At 43.4% G+C, this 20645-nt stretch overlaps 1 protein-coding gene across 4 annotated transcripts in view; it reads left to right on the top strand.

The window, feature by feature from the left end:
• Positions 1-638: 638 nt before the first annotated feature.
• ACKR3 (atypical chemokine receptor 3) overlaps positions 639-20645 on the top strand; it is a 76551-nt gene continuing 56544 nt past the window's right edge. Inside the window, exons 1-2 of one of the 4 annotated variants that reach the window (XM_058185115.1) lie at positions 693-786; positions 2713-2860. In XM_058185115.1, the coding sequence (XP_058041098.1) occupies positions 2833-2860 (28 nt within the window). In that variant the 5' untranslated portion in view covers positions 693-786; positions 2713-2832. Of the gene's footprint in view, positions 787-2712; positions 2861-20645 lie in introns of all 4 variants that reach the window. The other 3 variants (XM_058185123.1, XM_058185098.1, XM_058185107.1) reach the window with 3 other exon arrangements.

The raw sequence follows: 20645 nt of genomic DNA, 5'->3' as shown, positions 1-20645 counted from the left end.
TCAGGACCCTCCGGGGTAAAGTGGGACCAAGTTGGAGGAAGGCCTAAAATCCAAAATAGGATTTCTAAAGTGGTAAATTGTTTCATGGCGATTTATCATGGAAGTCAAGTGCTTTAAGATTCCAGCCCAGAAAAGCCTTTAATGGGAGGGGGGAAAATAAGTCGAAGAAATACACAATAGCTTTCCTTAAATGCTCCGTATTAAAATGGTCAGGAAGACATCAGTCACCAGTCTCAATTCTGTGGCGGGAAAGGACCCAGTAACAGGGACTGCAAACTTGATGCTGACCTGCTTTTCTGTAGGCTCCAGTGACGGCTGCCTCTGCGAGAACAACCGAAGCAAGGGTGCAAGCCTCGGTAGTCCCTATCGAGTTGCACCCGTGCCTAGAGGTGCAACGACCCGGGGCATGGTGAGGCTCTGCAACCGCGCGCCTCAGAGCGGGCAGGCCGGCGCATAGAAGAGCCCTACGGGGAGGTGATCCGCAATCCTTGGAAGCTTTGGGGAAGTTTAGCTGGGATTTTCCCATCTAGGGGACAGGGTGTAGGTGATCATGGCCCGCACGTAGATATCGGGAATTTGCCGCTTCGGCGCTGTTCAGTGCAAGCTCCTGGGCGGCAGCAGCAGGAGGAGCTGATTAGCCGAGCTGCCATCTACAGGCGCCTCTTCGAAGCGAGTCCTATATAACTGGGGAGGGAGCGGGTCAAAGGAGGCAGTCTCTTGCCAAACCACCCGCGAGAGGAGAAGCAACTCCCTGCGCTCGAGAGGAAGGGAAAAGGCGACCTCGCGGTAAGACAATTGTTCGGCCCTCCAGGGCAAGAAGCGTGCTGGTTCAGCCAAAGGGCCGGGGTGGCGAAGTGGGGCGAAACTGCGCCAACCATCTCGGCGGACGGGGGCAGAGGCTCAAGGCTTTGGGCGGGCGAGCGAACAAAGCCTCCCAGGAGGCCAGCTTTCCTGGCTGTTTTTATATCTGGGGAGGAGAGGTCCACTTTCCGGCGGATCCACTTTCGTGGTCTTTTGTCAGTTTTGGACGCGGCCCATCTCAAAGTCCAGTCTCGGTCACGTCTGTCGGGAGGAAGAAGTCCCGTTTCTGGAAAGAGACCCCCCCCCTTTAGCCCTTGAGCCCCCTTTCTTCCATAAGGTTCCCGTGACAGTAGAAGCGGCACCTTTGCTTGTCCCGGGGCGAATGCCATGACTTGCTCAAATATGGCCAGACTTGTCTGAATTGTCCCTTTCAAGAAATCTTACTAATTTATTTACTATTCCGTTTTTTGCAATACTCTTCATTTAGTTCTGCAAACAACTTATGGGCACATTTATTGCTTTTCAAGTTCTTTGTGTCGTCTTTCAGTATCTTAAACCACCTATTCCTTACTCAGACCAATCGCAGTTCTGCAGCCTGATCCCATGTAAATTACTGCACTTGCTTTAATTCAGACTTTATAGTGTAGTGGAATCGAAGCATGCTTTTGGAGTTACGATTTCAGCGGGGTGCATTGTTAAATGAATGATCCCGTAACTCTTGTTAGAATAGGATTTATTTAAATAACAATGCATTTAGCCAGGCTTCCCAACTTCATTGCTAAGCCCACATATTGAGGAATGGTGCATATTGAATACACTGAAACTTTTGACCAAGCTTTTTTGAATTGTCACTGGACGTTTAAATAAAGGAATCTGATGGAGAGGGCAGCCATAGCAAATATCTTTTGATTCTTTGTGCAAGTTTGGTTGGTTCCAGGCACTTTCTTAATAGAAGTTATGTCAGTGATCAATAGTTTAGTTAAATTGCAGGAAATCAGCCCACCAACCCAGTACTGTACTACTGAAGACGGTGGAGTTGTTGTCAAACCAGATCTGCATTTAAATTTGACAAGTGAGGCCTATGCCTTTCAATATTGCTTAAGAAAACCCCCAATATCTATCTGCCAAAAAAAAAAAAAAAAGATCCAGGTTTGCATGGTCATCTGTTGGGACAGGCACTCCTTGCTGACAAAGCATTCAATCACATCAGGAGTAGAAAGAGCAATAAATAGTTTCCCATGCAACCTGGAGCCGTAATGAGAATTGTAAAGTTATTCTGTTAATTGTTAAAAGCAGAATAATGACAGTTTTTAAAGGGCATAGAGGAGCTCATTAAAGGGTTTATGGTATATTGAAACTATTTGGGGATATTCCCCAAAATATTTTATTCTACAAAATTACAGGATTAGTTATGGGAATGTTGGGTTTCTTTAATAGTATGAATGCAGTTGCTGAGTTTGTAGAACAAGTGATTTGTGCAAGAAGAAAGTTACCCAGAGCAATGTTCCCCTCTGCTGAACTTGCTATCAGCAGATATTCTGAGTTACTGATCTCTAGAACAGCCTTTTTTCTGTGGAAAAAGAGGGAGTTCATTCATACACTGCATACTGCAAATGATTCTGTTAACCTTCTGAGCTACAATTAATAAGCTATATAAAAATGAAATGCATAATGAAAAAATGTCACCTGATTTTCATAATAGTTTTTCTTCTACAAGCCAAATATATAGTTTTAAACCATAAGGATATTAATTATAGTTAATGACATAAAGAATAAAGGAGCACCACTATTTTAAAACATCTAATTCCATTTATTAATAGCCAGCTGCACTGGCTATAAATATTTTATAATATTGTTTTAATGGTATCATTTGGGACTCAGCTCTCTTGTTATTCCTATTTTCATTTACAGAACCAAAATCTGAATGCAGTTAGTTTGATTGCTCTGAGAGCAAAAAATGTTGAAGGAACTAACTTCAGAGGTTCATAGTTAATACTTTGGCTTTGTGCATGTTTGTTTATTTAGAAGATAATGAACAGTTCTCTGGTTTGCTACTTAGGTAAGTTGTTTGTGTTTGTTTGCAACATGGTAGAATTCTCAAAGAGACTTAATATGATGCAGGATGTGTTGGACTATATTTTGTAATCTCCTTTGTGAGACTTTTTTCCAAGATGATTCATTAGTGCAACCTCTGGGTGCAAAAGCAAATAATATTATTACTTTTGATTTCTCCACAATTATCATACAATTATCATTCTCCACAATTATCATCCAGTGCTGCTTCTCTGCAAAAATAAGATTGCTTTTAATTCAAAGGTACAAAAAAAGCAGATAAACAAGTATATTTCAAAATTATTATGTTATGGTTTAAAAAATGATTTTGTGATAGTGAATTGAACAGATCCACTCTGTTTATGATATACTCTGAAGTTTCAAATATTAAAAATATTACTGAAATCCAGTCAAAATTAAATGGCAGTTAAAATTCATTTATGGCGTGGATTGAACAAAGTGTGCCCAATTCTGCATATTTAAAACCAGTGATACTTAATGTTTACTTTGACAGAACTCATATCATTTACATCACCTCTTCACCAATATTTTTGTCCTGCTTTATATTTTTATCTTTCTTCTTCCACCAGTTAAGAACTTTGAGCAATTTAAAAGTTTCTGTATTCCTATAACAACAAAAGCTATCCCAATTGCATTTTGAGTTAGGAGCTGTCCCAACACCATTTTGAAAGGCTCTTTTTATGTGCCATTGCATCAACAAATATTTTGTGAGGCGTTTACCAAGCATGTCCCATATGAAATATTTGTGTGTGCAGTCAATTGAGCTAGATATATCTGTATATGTAGTAAAGAAGGCAGAAATAATGGTATGTATATTCCTTTCTGAAATGCAGCATTTTGCATAACATTGAAAATGATTATCCATAATGTTTAGAATGGTTTGAAGTTGTCAGGATAAAGTTCTGTAATCTAAAAAGAATATTCCAGATGTATTTTAAATTTGTTAGCCAGATATTATCAGATCAAGCCATTTATTTAATAACATGTTCAGATCAAACCTTTTATTTAATAACATGTTAAGATGGACAAGGTGAATTATGTATACAATTTGGTGAGGGCAGTAGCCTCTAGGCTCTGTGGTGGGTTGCTACTGGTTCGCCCTGGAAAGGGCGAACCAGTAGCGGCGGTGAGAGGCTCCGCCCACCCACCTGGACGCTGCACAAGTGCAAAAGCATCATGCGCATGTGAGCGAGAGCGTGCCCACGAGCAAACCGGTAGCAAGAGGTTTTGAAACCTGTCCCTGCTCAGTAGTATAATGGCTGCTAGAGAACTCCTAGGAATAATGACATTTACATTCAGAAAAGAACTATCTAAAGTCAAAGACCAAATACAGAAGGAAGATAGCAACATAGTGTACAAAACCAATTGCAACGATTGTAAGCAATTCTTTGTGGGACAAACAGGAAGACAGTTGTAAACAAGGGTTCATGAACATCAACTAGCAGTTAAATGGCATGACCAAAAATCCCTGATCTCAAACCATATTGATAATAAAGACACTAGTTTAATTGACAGTAAAGACACTAGTGGGAAGGAAAAAAAATCATTGGCCATGCTAACATCTGCCACACACATGAATTTATTGAAACCTGGTATTCTACCAAAGGAGCAATTAACAAGCATCTTATATATAGATATATAAGAAACCAGACCATTCAAACAACCAATCAGCAAGAGAACCTGCTTAGAATTTAAATATTGCTCCAAACGAATTTAAATATTGCTCCAAACAATATTGCTCCAAACGACCACACTAGCACACATAAATTAAGGTAGAAAATAACATTATGAGCCAGCAAGGACTCATGTATGAAGAGAAGGGAATCAAGGAAGATGAAAAAAATAGGTATGTAACTTTCTTTAAGGGATGCGGTGGCTCAGTGGCTAAGATGCTGAGCTTGTCAATCAGGAGGTCAGCAGTTCAGCGGCTCAAATTCCTAGCTCCACATAACGGAGTGAGCTCCCGTTAGCTGTCCCAGCTTCTTCCAACCTAGCAGTTCGAAAGCATGTAAAAAATGCAAATAGAAAAATAGGGACCACTTTGTTTGAAAGGTAACAGCGCTCCATGCGCTTTCGGTATTCAGTCATGCTGGCCACATGACCACGGAGACGTCTTCAGACAGTGCTGGCTCTTTGGCTTAGAAACGGAGATGAGCACTGCCCCTAGAACTGGAAACAACCTGCATGCATGTGCGGGGAAACCTTTACCTTTACCTAACTTTCTTTAGAGATCCTGACAGGATAATTCAGAAACCTGACCTTTCGGCTCTTCAGCTCTTTTGTTCCTTTAAAGGCAACCATACATCAGCACCTCCTTCTGCCATTTTCTCCCAACTTTCTTTCTAAAAAGGAACTTGGACACAGAAAAGAAAATAGATCAGGCCTCACTGCCCCAGCCAAATACCCGGCTCTGATTACTTGAATAATCCCAGACAATAACCAGACTAGAATTCTACTTCAGTAATGACTGTCCCTGATCTCACATGTTGATAGCTAATCCCCCTGACAATCAGAATATCATTTTTCTAGCTGTGGACATTTTTCACTGGCATGCAAACCAGATTTGTAGATATAAATGTTCAAGTATGTCTAAAATTAAAGCAGGCTAGGCAACACAGGAAGATGTAGTGGTAATGTGAACCTCCCAGTTTCCCAGGAGTTGCATTGCAGTCTGTTTAGCTGGATCACTGAACTAGGCTTTTTTTTGTTTTTGAGATAAGTCCAAACCAGTTTATATTCCCATCTTCCAAAGGTTTCTCTTCTGCTCCAGTGATGAGAAGAGAGGCACGTAGTTTACTAAAACATAGAAATTAATTTAATTTTTGATTTCACTGTTGCTCCTGGTGGCACTATTGATCAGCCTTAGGTCTTTTCTGAACACATTTGTTAATATTAATTCTGCAATTCTCATATATTAGGAAGAATGGGATCAGTGGTGCGATTCAAGTAATTTAACAATCTGTTCTCTGCCCTAATGATTTCTTCCAACAACCAGTTTGCCAAACTGCTCAGAAAGTTAACAACTGGTTCTCCGGAATTGGTGCGAACTGGCTGAATCCCACCACTGAATGTGATGCTTTTAAAGAACATTTCAAGTATAATCTGTTGATTCCACATTAAACCAAGTTAAGTGTTAATGTGCTTGACTAAATTGGATGATTTCTTTTCAGTTTCTATTTCAATTGTGATGACAACCTAGTACTACCAGCTGCACTAAATCAGTTTGTGCAAATCAAAGGAAAAATGATAAATCAAACAAATATGCATTCATATTCCATTTTAAATATGTTTAAATTTGATTTAAAATAAATAGAATATCAAAGGGAAAAAAGAAAACTTACAAATACTAAAAACAAAGAACATGAGGAAATCAAACCTTGGGATGTAATTAATATCTGTGTAGAATATTTTGTACTCCAGAGGATGGTAGAGGACAGGAAGGCCTGGAGGAATGTTGTCCATGGGGTTGTGATGGGTCAGACACAACTTTGCAACTAACAACAACAAAAAGAAGAATATTTTTAGTCTAGTGTAATAAAATTAATTCCCCCCCCATGCCTTTCTTTTCCCCAGATGTTAAAGCTGGAAGGGTCAATTTAGGTTAACTAAACCTACTAACTGTTCAATGCAGGAATCCATGTTTTTCCTAATATTCAACTGGAATGTGCTGAACTCTATTGTGTGTCCTGCCCTTTGGGATGATAGAGAACAGACCTTAGCCATTTCTTTCTTGTGTTTATAATATGCCTATAATCGTTTATAGATTATAACATGTCTATAATCTTTTCAAGGCTAAATATGCCCAACTCCTTCTATCTTTATTTGTGGCACTTAATTTCTAATCACTTGATAATCTTTAATTGGTTTATCTTTTTTTAACAATTACTATTGTAAAGCTAGATATCTCCTATTCACTACATATATGTTTTATTTATTTCTTAAATGAACAACCCTATATTCATCTGTGTTAAATTTCATTTTGGTGTTCTCAACCTATTGCTCTACCCTATCAAGATAGTTTTTTATTTTATTTCTTTTTTCTAGCATATGGACTGTCTATGGAATGTACTGTTATGTGTAAGATTGATTAACATTCTTTTAACATAAGTCATTAATAAAACTATTTGATAAGTAGAGGCTCTAGAGTGTGGTACCCTAATCCTTCTTTTAGTGTGATGAGGAACTATTGATTAGCATTCTTTGGATATGATTTTTGAGCCAGAAATATATTTACTTTGTTTTTATGCCATTCAATGCATAGATAATTAGATTGTTGATAGGAATGTCATGGGATCCTTTATGAAATGTGTATTATGTCAGCAGCATTCTTATAATCTATCAAATAAATTTCTTTTTAGTAAAGAGATAAATTTAGTCTGATGAGACTTTTCTTGAGAAATCCATTCCAACCTCTAATAATTACAGCATTAAGTTAGATCATTTTTTATTTGCACAGAAAAATAACACTTTTTTAGATGCGTCTTTTTCAAGTTTTCCTTTAAAAAGCATTGTTTCTCCTGGAACCTTCAGATGTATACAATTATTAGTTCTTTTTTGACTAGAGAAAGAGAATGACTACTCAAAGTAGAACTTCAGGGACAGCAGCATTCTTTTTAGCTAAAGAAATTTTAACCCAGTAAATACTTAAATGAGAGACCATTACGGAACCTAATACTGAATTTAAACTTTTCATGAATTCCCCAGAAAAAGAGAGTAAAAATAAATATTCTTCTTTTCAGTCTTTTTTCACTGTTAATAGGATTACAAATTTGAGAAGGTGAGATTGGTGGGGAAGAAATCGTTTCTTTTGATTATAGCTATGAAGTATTATAGCCTCCCTGATTTTGTGATTGTAAATTATATGTCTTTGTTTTTTGCCAAGTCTTCAGAGTTATTAGAACTGATGTCATACAAATGGATATTAAATAGATATGATTTTTAGTGTCAACATTAGATTTTGTAAAAAGCATAATGATATTGTTCTGTCCACCAGACATAGATATGATTTAAATGTCCAAATCAAAAGTAATAGCTGTTTTTAAATTATATTGTCTTGAGTTTTAGGCATCCTCAGTTTGACATAACTATCACTAGAGTATAACACTAATGCTGGCTTTAATTTTGGTAAAGAGGAAGTTGACTGCTGGGTAGAATCTAATGATGGACAGGTTGTTCCAGAATATCTGAGATAGATAGATAGATAGATAGATAGATAGATAGATAGATAGATAGATAGATGTCAATCTTGTTAGATTCGGGCAATAACGAGGCAGGAGACCAGATGAGTAACAACAGCTCTTTAGTTTATAGTGAACCCAGCAACCAACAATGGAAAAACCCCTCTTTATATACAGTTCAGTCGGAGGCTTCAGCCAATCAGCAATGTGCTATTTTCCGCTCTAATTTCCCTCCAAAACTCTTAAAGATACATTATACTCCTTCCCTCCCAGAAAACATTTTACCTCTATTTACATCAAATTAGCATCTTATTTCTCTACGTAGTCACGCAAGTAGACTGGGCGTCTCCTAACTCTTTCGGACCTGCGCAATTCATTCTCTGGGAGTGAGTCGAGCTGGCCGGAGGGACTGTTTGTTCCTCTCAGCTCCTCCTCTAGGCCATCCGGCCCTGGATTATTTGCAGAGTCGTCCCTGCTTTCTTCAGGAGGGACCGGTTGGTGTCGCTGGACCTCATCGAACTCAGATAAGTCCCGCGTTTGCCCCGGGTTTGAGTTAGCTGTGGATTCAAACATTGGATAGTCAGGGCCTGTTTCGTCTGTTTCTGGATTTTTGGTTGTTCTTTTCCTTAATTGGTCTATGTGGCGCTTCCAAACCCGGCCATCCTCTATCTCTACCAGATACGATTTGGGCCCGGTTGTTTCAAGGATTGTCCCCTTTACCCAATTTGGGCCTTCTCCGTAATTGTGTGCCCATACTGGACTTTCCACTGTCATTTCTCTTGTTTTACCGTTTGTCCCTTTGTACCCGTCTGGGGTGTAGTTTGGGTTTAACCGGTCTAACGGGCACCTAAGCTTCCTCCCCATCAGTAGCTCTGCTGGGCTGCGGCCAGTTGCTACACAGGGGGTTCTGTGTTGTACTGCTAGGAAGGTGTCAATTTTTAATTGCCAATCGCCTGGCCTGATTCTGGACAATGCTTCCTTTGCACTCCGAACGAAACGTTCTGCAAGGCCGTTCGTCGCAGGGTGGAAAGGCGCCGAGAGGACATGCCGGATGCCCTCTTCCGCCAAGTACCCCTCAAATAGGGTCGCTGTGAATTGCGGGCCGTTGTCGGAAACTAGGGTGTCGGGTAACCCGTGGGTTACAAATAGGCGCCGAAGGACTGAGATTACGGCCTCGGCTGTCATGGATCTCATAAGAATGATTTCCAGCCATTTGGAATAGGCATCGACTACCACTAGGAATGTTTGCCCATGGAAGGGGCCGGCAAAATCGATGTGGATCCTAGACCATGGGCCCTGGGGTTTCTCCCACTCTCGAGTTGGGGCCGTTGGTGGTAGTGGTCTGGACTCCTGGCAGGCTTGGCATTTTCCTACCCTGTCACTAATCTCCGTGTCCATTAAGGGCCACCACACATAGCTCCTTGCTAAACCCTTCATTCTCACGATCCCAGGGTGGCCCTTGTGCAGGAGTTCCAAAACTTTTTTCCGCAATTTCTCCGGGATCACCACTCTATCCCCCCAGAGCAAACACCCTCCTTGAGCCGACAACTCCCCGCGTTTCTTTACATATTCCTTAAACCGCTCGCCCGGCGCAGCGGGCCATCCTCTTTGCACCCAACCAATTACAGTTCTTATTGTAATGTCCTTGTAAGAAGCCCGAGCCACCTCCTTGGAAGTGACTGGACCAGAGTCCAAAGAGTCAATTAGTAGAACGGATGCGCCCGGAGTGGGGGCTTCGATAGTCTCTGGTAATGGGCATCTGCTCAAAGCGTCCGCATGCCCTAACTCCTTTCCTGGCCGATGCAGTAATTTGTAAGAATATGCAGCCAGAAAGATAGTCCATCGGGTCAGTCTAGGCGAAAGTGCCACGGGCGTTGGGCGGTCGCCTGCCAGCAGACCTAGTAGGGGTCTATGGTCTGTGACGATTTCGAAGTCACGACCAAATACATATTCATGGAACTTCTTTACCCCGGAGACTATGGCCAAGGCTTCTCTATCTAGCTGGCTATAGTTTCTTTCAGCCGATGACATTGTTCGGGAGTAAAATGCTATAGGGGCTTCTGTGCCATTTGGTAACCTGTGGCTGAGCACAGCCCCCACCCCGTAGGGAGATGCATCACAAACTAACACCAATGGCAGCGTGCCATTGTATTGAATCAGTAGGCTATCGCTAGACAGAAGGTTTTTTACTGCTTCGAATGCCCTAGCTTCCGCCTTTCCCCAAGACCACACAGCTGTCTTTGTTAGTAATTTGTGTAGCGGTTCGGCTATGGTCGCCTTATTTTTCAAAAATACCGCGTAAAAGTTGACCAGACCTAAGAATGCCTGTAACTCCGTTTTGTTTTGGGGAGCTGGGGCCTTCCTGATTGCCCTAACCTTGCTCTCAGTGGGGTGGATTCCTTCCTTGTCTATCCGATAGCCCAGGAATTCCACGGATCCTACCCCGATCTGGCATTTATTCAGTTTGACTTTGAGACCGGCGGACCGGAAAATGCCCAAAACTTTTCTCAGCCGTACCCCTAAGTCTTCTAGATTGTCGGCGGATACCAGTACGTCATCAAAGTACGGTACCACCCCGGGGAGTCCCTGCAATAGCCGCTCCATTAGGTTCTGAAATAACCCTGGAGCCACACTAACCCCAAACTGTAACCGGGTGCATTTAAAAGCACCCCTGTGCGTTACGATCGTTTGTGCTTCGGCCGTGCTGCTATCTACGGGTAACTGCTGATAGGCTTGGGCCAAGTCTAGCTTGGCGAAAACCTGGCCTTGGCCCAAAGAGTGCAGTAAGTGTTGTACTACTGGGACGGGGTAGGCACTCTTCTGCAACGCTTTATTATGTAGTCAGCACAAATCCGGACCGACCCGTCCGGTTTGATTGGGGTGACTATGGGTGTCTCCCACTTCGCATGGTCAACTGGCACTAGTATTCCCTGGCTTACTAGTTTGTCCAGCTCCCGGTCAATTTTGGGCTTTAGGGCGAACGGAACCCTCCTAGCCTTTAACCGGATAGGGGCAACCTGTGGGTCAAGGTTAAAGGAGATCGGGGTCCCCTCGTACTTGCCCAAACAGTCTTTGAAGACGTCACCGAACTCCTTCATTAGTTCGTCTTTTAGGTCGACGTCGTTTCGGAAGACTCCGGTCACTCCCATGCCCAATGCCCGGAACCAGTCCAGTCCCAACAAGCTCGGCAAGGTTCCGTCGACCACGGTGATGGGCAGGGTCTTCTTGTGCTGTCCATACTTGACTTGGACAGACGTTACCCCTCAGACGGGGATGCAATTTCCTTGGTAATCTTGTACCCTTAGTTTCTGTGGTTGCAGCTTGCGCTTCGCGATGGCGGGCAAGTCTTTCACGAGAGTGTCCCAGGACATGATCGTGATCGCTGAACCGGTGTCCACTTCCATTCGGCACGGCACCCCTTCAATGTGTGTTTTAGTAAAAATCTTTTTTTCAAGGCGCGTGGCTGCTTGACCCACTCTCACGGCAGTCTGATTAAGCTTCGCGCCTTTTTTGAATCGACCAATCACGGGCCGCTTCGCCGTTCCCGCGCTCTGATTGGTCGGTTTGAATTTTTGGCGGGAAGGTTGGGGCGCTCGACAGGCCTGCGCTATGTGCCTCTTCCTTTCGCACGCCGACAAGTCGCATCCTTAAACTTGCAGTATTGTCCTTGGTGTTGTCCCCCGCAACTCGCGCATTCGCCCCGGTCTTCTTTCTCTGGCCTCCCGGTGTGGAAGACTTCTTCCTCTTCCTCGCCTTCCTCCTCGGCCTGGACTTCCTCATTGTGGACCGGGGTTGTTTTCACCCCAGTCCCTGGCGCGATCGGCATTTGCAGGGTTTCTGCCGCTTGGGTGGACATCTCATGAGCCCTGGCCTCGTCCAAGGTGACTGCCAGTGTTAGGTTGCTTCTGGACAGCAGCCGCCGTCGCAATCGGATGTCTCTGACCCCGCAAATGAGTTGGTCGAGTAATGCGTCTTCCAAGTCTCGATATTCACAATGGTTAGCGGCTTTTCTCAGCGCTGCCATGTACACACGAATCGATTCGCCCTCTCATTGCATCCGTTGCCGTAATTCAAACCTTTGAACGAATTTTGAGGGCGTCGGTGCGTAGTGAGCCCGAAGGGCGGTCTGCAGGGTTTGCCACGGTACCGACTGTACCGGCGTTGGCTCCGAAAGCGACTCTGCTGTGTCGAAAACTTCCGAACCGCAGTGGCTTAGGAAGTACGCTCTCTTCCTGTTGTCGGAGACTCCCTGGAGTTCGTTCGCTTCGAGGAAGCACTCGAAACGAGCCATGAATGACCCCCATTTTTCTTTAGCTGGGTTGAATGGCGCTGGCGGTGTGTAGCTGGACATCGCTGCTATCCGCCCTTATTTTGCTGGGTTCGCGTATTCCTGGTTAGCTCAGTTCTTTCCTGGCGCTCTTTTGCCTCGAGATCCCACCCTCGTCGCCAGTGTTAGATTCGGGCAATAACGAGGCAGGAGACCAGATGAGTAACAACAGCTCTTTAGTTTATAGTGAACCCAGCAACCAACAACGGAAAAACCCCTCTTTATATACAGTTCAGTCGGAGGCTTCAGCCAATCAGCAACGTGCTATTTCCCGCTCTAATTTCCCTCCAAAACTCTTAAAGATACATTACAAATCTAGTTAGGTTGATCTAGATAGATAGCTCTAGAGAGATAGATCTAGATCAGGGGTGTCCAAAGTTTTTTTGGTGAGGGCCAAATACAGAAAAATAAGCAAAGGCCCGGGCCACACCATTGAACCGGGGGGGGGGGTAATTTTTTTCGTACCAGTTCTGTGGGCGTGGCTTATTTTGGGGTGTGGCTTGGTGGTCATGTGACTGGTGGGCATGGCTAACTGCTCATGTGACTGAGTGGATGTGGCTATGGGCATAGAAACTACTCAGAGGGCTAAAAAAAGTAATTTTTGACCAGTCCTCACACTTATGACCATCCTCACATTTATGCCCATTGCAGCATTTTTAACAACCATATCACTCATTTCACAACTGCTTCTCTTCACCACGGTTACAAGATAGGGTGCAAAATGTAAAGATAGTTGTAGGTGTGAGGACCAGTCAAAAGTGTGAGGACAGGTCAAAATAACTTTTCAGCCCTCTGAGTAGTCCTTATGCACAAAATGCTGCAACAGGCATAAATGATGACCGGTCATAAGTGTGAGGACTGGTCAAAAGTGTGAGAACCTGTCAGAAATCACTTTTTTCAGCCGTCTGGGTAGTCCCTATGCACAGTTTAGGCTTAAGTATACTATATGTGTGTGAGTTATATATATGTGCGTGTGTATCTCTATGTTTGTGTACGTGTGTGTTTGTGTTATGTTGATTTTTAATGTAATATTTTTAAATATAATTATTCAGAAAGGCATGCGGCTGGACAACAAACAGTATATAAGCCTAGTAAATTCATGTGTGGCCCGGGCCACACACAAGAGGTGACATATTGACACATGATTACTGTGTGTATTTCTAACAGAGATCAAGAACTCTGTGTAGGACCAAACACAGTCTGATGTAGTCTGATGCCAAACTACATCCTCAATTTGCTGTGTCTGAGTCAAGACGGGCTTTTACGTCCACCCTGTTGCAAGCTGCGGATGTTGTGTTTTACAGGAATATGAAATGGGGGGAGGGTTACTTTCTGCAGTCACACAACCGCTTACCACGCAAAGACAATTTTGCCTGAGTTTTCCCGCTATCAGCCCTGTGTCAGCCTTACAAAAACCCATGTTCAGAGACCCTGGTGTGACCTCAGAAGGTGGCTTCTGTAGACCAAGAGTAAGAAGACACCTTCAGTGGCACCTCAATTGATCCAGTCACAAAATTGCACTACGGACTACTGTTTTATACTTTTTGATTATACTTTTCTTTGCAAATGTCAGCAAGGTGATTGATAAAGGAAGTAACGTACAATACTTTTTTTCTTGATTTTCTTGACCGCGCGCCCAAGTGGGTCTCTCCAGGCCGCTTTAGAGCGACTCTGGTCTGCGTGGGAAGGCGTCCCTGGCCACCTGGGCCACGTGACAGCTCCAGGCGGCAATCCGCGTCCCGTGTCATCTTTTTGCCTACGGGAAATCTTTTTTTCCTTGCTGCCTCTTGCGCGGCGCGTTCTTGACTGGCAGGGAAAAGCGGCGCGGGCTGCTCGCTGCCCACCCCCCTTCAGTCCCCATCCCCACCTCCGGCAAATCCTTTTGTTCTTCCACGCCGCGTCTCACCAACTCTTTCCTTGCCTTGCTTAAGTCGCCTCGCTCGCGGAGGCTCCGACCCGCCTCCCTTCCTCCCTGCTGGCTCCCACCCACCCCCTCCGGACGAGGCTGCTCCCAGTCTTGGTCCTGCGGGCGTCCCTTCCTCCTCCTCCTCTGCCCCTTCCTCCAATTCCCCCGAAGTCTCCCAACTCCACGCAGGGATGCCGCGGCCGAACTCACAGGTCAGATGCGGCGGGCTGGTACTGCTGGCTCCGGCAGAGGATGGAGTACCCGCAAGCTTGGCCCATCTCTCCTCATCCTCTGCCCATCCGGCACTGGCGAAGGGCGAGGGGGCGGCCCGCGGGAGGCAGGCGGGATGCCAGGTACTCAGCCGCGGCCGACACCGGCTCACCTTCGCTGCTGCTTCGCGGCTAATGGAGCCGTTGACAGCCGCTCCGGCTTTGCGCAGGGAGGGAGTTGCCAGGCTGTAACGGAGCCTAATGTGGGCGGCTGAAGCACGCCCACCCGCCCGAGTGGGGTGGGGTGGGGGGCGGGTAGGTGGGTGGGTGGGGGCCGCGCCAGCCAGCCAGCCAGCCAGCCAGCGAGCATGTGGAGCCCGCGTGGGAACGCCAATCGCCCGTCCCGCGCGCAGACCCGACCCAGGCCGAGCGGTTGTGTAAGGAGCTTGCGGGGTCCGGGGGTCCCGCACAGGGGAGTGGGGCCCCTGCCCTGACCTTGCCCTGCTTGGGGAAGGGGGGGCAGGGCTGGCCAGCATGTTCAGGGGATGCTAACGGGGTTTTACAGAGTTGAGCTCAAGCGCCATGTGCGGGCCATATTCAATTATATTTTCAGAATTTGCTCCGGGCCAATAAAAACTGACCCGCGGGCCGCAGTTGGCCCACGGGCCGTAGTTTGGACACCCCTGATCTAGATAGATTAATCTATCTATCTAAATAGATTAATTTTGTACAGTTATTCATGTTGAATATGCACTATGGCTTCTGTCCAGGGTCCTGAGCCTGATGTATAACCCAAAAATGGCTAGTGGGCTGAAAAACAAGTGAATTGTTTCAGGGCCAAATTCATATGAAAACAAGCAACCCCTTCTCCAAATTTAAGGGCAAAAAAAGCATGAGGGACAAGACTATGGATCCTTCTCACAGGTCACTTATTTTCTTATTGTTCCTATCCTCAGTTTTCTCCTGAGTACACTTACATCTGAGGATAATTGAACCTCAGGAAATAAGCGAACAGTCCAATTGCTACAGCTGTGCAACTGTACAGTTTCTATTAGATTATGGCAAGGTTTGATCCAAACAAGTTTGGTCCAAACTTCTCCTATTTCTACTTTTGCTTCTTGGATAGAACCAGTAATACCAAAAAGCACATTTGAAATCACCACACTTTATTTATTTATTTATTTATTTATTTGAAGAGCTGGGGTGAAACCTTGGGAATTGTGTGCAGTTCTACTCATCTTACAAAATAGATGAGTTAGAATTGGGTGCTGGTTTTAAAAATTACAAGATTTAATTTTTATACTCAAATTTGAATTGGGTGGAAGTATATTTTAAAACATATTCACTGACTAAATTGATCAGTTTAAAGCACAATATAAATATATTGTAAAGTTGAAGTAGGGTAAATTAGGTTGAGATGGGCAGTTATAGAAATTGAATAAATAAAGATGTATTTATATCCAATAAATACAATGTGCAATTAATCCTAGTTCACAGAACAATTCAATCAGCAATCAACTCAGCAGCCCAAAGCTTTATAGAAGAATTGTTTTGATAGACTCCTTGGTAGAAGAAAGGAAGCTGGCTGGATGTGTCTCCTTTAGTTAGGAAAAGGTACTGCCACTAAGGAAGTCTTGGGTTGGCAACCTTTTTACCAAGTTAACATTCCTAGTAGGACAATTCCCTGATAAGAAGGAGCTCCTTCCTGACTACATAAGACCTTTAACAATTAAAGCCACCACTTTACATTTAGCTTAAGTCTTCCTTCATTGCCAAAGTACTGCTTTAAATATTGATACTGCAAAAACACTAATTAAGCCCTTGTCGTTTGGATTATTGGCACTTTCTCAACTTGTTGGAAGGCTGATCAGCATCCAAGACCATCACGGTGCCCCAGCTTGAACTAAGACAAGGATAATTATTTCCATGTCTTTTTAGCAGGATGTCAGAGAGGACGATAGAATTTCACAGGATTCAATTAACTTGAAGGTAAGAAGGTTGATTCTGTAACTATATGTATTATAATAGGAAGCAAAAGAAAATGGCTAGTGTTGTTTGAAGTTTATTCCTCCTAACTACCTACCTCTAACTAACTATCCATCAACTTGTTTATACTTTTCCCCTTTGGGTCAAAATATTCTTATTTGGTTTAAATATGCATTTGTAGCAGAACATATGCATTTGTAGCAGGATTGTATATTACAAACACATAACACAGTCATTCAGAACCCTTTCTGGAATCTCCTAGTCACTTCTTGCCTAAGGCTTTTAAAATGGTTCCAGTTTCCTTTTTCATCAAGTGACAAGGGAAAGCTATTTTAGCATCTGTGGTGTTAGTACAAACCCAACACTGAAGTAATAATAGATGTTTTTTATTTGAATAACTACAATGAAGATAGTATCTGGGAAATAAAATACCAGAATCAAATTATTATGTCTGTGTGGTACAGCAACCATTAATCTGCAAACAAGGAAATAGAGGACAAAAATGTATCAAAAGTGAAAGCACACAACTTGTCAGATCCCTAATGTGATACTGCCATTCAAATGGAGGGGCGGGGAGCATGGGGATAAGCTGTATTTTATAAGCTTTTTCCTGGCACCTAAGTGCCCTGCAATATTCTCACCATTTGGGAATGAACTAAGGAAGGAGAGCTATGTGGATTGTGTCAGTTGGTTGAAAGTGGAAGAAGGCCATGGGAACGGATCTTTATCTGGTTCTCAGGACGTCAGTTGCAATAAACATCTTCACACCTGTGGACTGGCTAAATCCACATTCGGACGGGAGGGAGGGATTCTAAAGCCCTATTTCTAACTGTATGGTTTGGGAGGGAATTTAGAATCTGCTTCGCCTGTCTTGCTATCACTTCTTCTCAATAAAGGTTCCTTTTGAAATGCCACATTTCAAGAGTCTATATCAGTGATAGCTAACCTTTTTGGCACCGAGTGCCAAAAGCGCATACATGAACCTCCAAAATGCAATGTGAGCGCCCCCCCGAGCATGTGCCCCGCTCCCACGCATGCATCCCACCCCCTGTGTATGCACCCTACCTCCCCCCACATGCGCGGCAGAGACCTGAAGACCAGCTGGCTGGTGGGAGGCACACACACATGCGCAGTAGAACTGGGCTGGGGTGATAGCTGGCATGCCCATAGAAAGGGCTCTGCTTGCCACCTTTGGCACGCAAGCCATAGGTTCGCCACCATGGGTCTATACTTTCTTGGGAAAGGAGGAGAGGCTACTGCAGAACACTTCTGAAAAGAAACACCCTCTCCTTTTATGCTCTGCTTGTGCTTTGTCTGCCAGTTCTTCCTATTCTGGTTCATTTCCTCCTGGGCTTTTGAGTAGGGGACCTGAATCACAGACTCATTCTAAATTCAGGACATAAGTCATCAACTAACTGCAGAAAAATGACATCTAGCTGGTTCTTGCAACCTGAATCAAAATGCTACTTCTCGTTGGAACATGACAGTGCCTTTATAGAACTATAGGCTATTTAAAAGCACTATTAGGCCTTCAGGTTTATCAATATATAATACTGATTTGCATTTACATAATTGTAACACTTTGATACTGACAGTATAAAATGGAATGTTGGAGTTAGTGAAAGTAATTTTCTTCGTTTTCTAGATTTTTGCTAGAAACATAGTTAATAATCAAGGCTGAATTTCCATTATGACAGACCAATATTTATGTAGGACTTAAGAAATTATTAATTTGGGGGCTAGAAATGTGTGTTTACTCAGGGCTTGCCATATTGTAGATGCAAACATCCGGGCTTTGTGTTTGAACATCATTGACCATATGTATTTAAAGAGAAAAAATAATTGCTAGTATTCCAGTGAATACAATAAACTTTTTTCTATATGCCAAGGAAGGCAATTTGGGGCTTTTCAGATGATTTGGAATTCATGCTTGGAAGGATTTTGAGAGTGGATAAATGGTAAGGGATAATGTGCTATAAATATCTGGAAGGTACTAAATTGCCTGGTTTGGTCTATAAGATTGTCAAACCTAAGCTGTCTGTAACAAGAATTGTTTGCAATTTAAAGATATAAAGCTGATGTCTGTTGTTTTGAAGAACAGTGGAAATCCCAGGCTGTAGTGCAAATAGGGAAATAAAAAGTGCCACATAGCAAGAAAATTGTCTGCCATGCAACTTAATTTCAGGAATTCTTTACTTTTTATTGGGGGTGGGGATATGAAATTTGGGCTGCCAATACAAGTAGTCCTCGATTTACAACAGTTCATTTAGTGATCGTTCAAAGTTACAATGGCACTGAAAAAAATGACATGGCCATTTTTCATACCTTTGTAATATCTCTATGATTATGTGATTAAAATTCAAATGCTTGGCAACCAACTCATACTTACAGCCGTTGCTGTGTCCCAAGGTCATATGATCAGCTTTTGCAACCTTTTGACAATCAAAATCAATGGGGAAGCCAAATTCACTTAATGTTGTGCCTGTGGGCCCTGAGCCGGGCTTCCTGGCAGAGAGTGACTCGGAGAGTGAGGGGGAAGAGCCGAAAGGGCTTCCCTCTGCAGAACTTTCCTCTCTGGCTCCGCTCCAGATTCCAGAGGCATGCCAGGTGAAGGAGGAGGAGCTGACATGGCCTCTTTCCCCTGACCCCTCCTTCCCCCTGGCAACGCCCCAAGAGCCAGCTGAGGAGGATCAATCGTGGCTAGATGCAAGGCAGCAACGCCGAGTGAAGCGTGCGCAGCAAAAGAAAGGAAGGGGCCAGCCCAGGAAGTGCTGAGTCACGGAGCCACACCCCACAGGGTATAAAAGTGGGTGGAGCTGCCTTTGGGCTCCGTGACGGACAAAAACTTGACTTTTGGAAACTTCGGCTGCTTTATTGCAAGACTCAGGAATTGGCTTTTCGGACTTCTGTTTACTTCTGGACTCTGGGTTGCTCCAGCAATAGACCGCAGTAGCACTGAAGAGATAAGGTGGACTTGGCAGGTAATCGCAGGTTTGTTGCTAGAGCTGATATCTGTAGCAAGAATAAATAGCTGGCAAATACAGTCGACTCGTGTGTCTTTTGGGGGTGTGTGGTTGAAGGGGACAGAACACTTAACAACTGTGGCAAAACTCATAAAATGGGGCAAAACTCACTTAACTAATGTCTCACTTAACAACATAAATTTTGGGCTCAATTGTGGTTGTAAGTTGAGGACTACCTGTATCTGGACACACACCAGACGGCAGGAAATAGTTTTCTGCATCTCTTTGCCACCATCTAGTGAACATCTGAATTTCTGCAGCCTAAAGTCTAATATGGTTTCCAGGCCTGACACAAATATCTTCCCAGAAATCCCTGTCCAGTGGGCAACTATAATGCTGAATGCATACCAGATATTTTCTTGTCTCCATCGCACCTTTCCTGATTCTTTCTCAAATAAACACTAAACTTTCCTGATGTAATCACCAATTTGTTTCAACACCTGACAGTAAAAAACCCTCAGCAAATACTACACGTCTTGAAATTTGCTGATTGTCAGATGGAAGTTTAAATGGAGAAAAAGAGAAATAATATCACCTAAAGATGGAAAGTAATTTCAGCTTGTGGTATAAAGCAGGAAGCTCTTGTCTGGCATTATACCACAGTCCAATTGCATGCCCCTTTCCACAACTTTGGAAATATTGCCATTTTCTGCATAGGAGGCCACAATCAGAGCTGACCTGCAGGAGCAGCTTGCTGAAAACTCTTGACTTTGCTCAGGGGTCTTCTTAAGAGAATAGCACAACCTGTTGCAGATATGCATAGAAAGATTCATCAAATTAGAAATCAGTTTTCACTTTTGAAAACTTTTAGAGATTTCTCCTTCTGGCTGACTCTTGTAGTAACTGCTGCTTCTGATTTTTTTTAATTCCTATGTGTTTACAGCAACAATATCTTATCTTACCTAAGATACATTTTAAAAACTAAAAGAGTTTGGCAATCTCAAGTAAGACTACCAAATCTGGGCTATAAAATTTGGATGACCCTTAGATGGCAGCAAGAAGCTACTATGTGGAAAACTGTTATGACTTTGATGCCAGGCTAGTGTTGTTTTAGAGTTATGCAGCTCAGAACGGCTCATTCTATGGAATGTGACTGTTTCATACTTTCTTAGTATCTTCAACTTTCTTAGTAATTTGACTTCC

Source organism: Ahaetulla prasina, chromosome 1, assembly GCF_028640845.1.
Source record: "Ahaetulla prasina isolate Xishuangbanna chromosome 1, ASM2864084v1, whole genome shotgun sequence".
NCBI classification, from domain to species: domain Eukaryota; kingdom Metazoa; phylum Chordata; class Lepidosauria; order Squamata; family Colubridae; genus Ahaetulla; species Ahaetulla prasina.
This window is presented reverse-complemented; position numbering and strand designations above follow the sequence as displayed.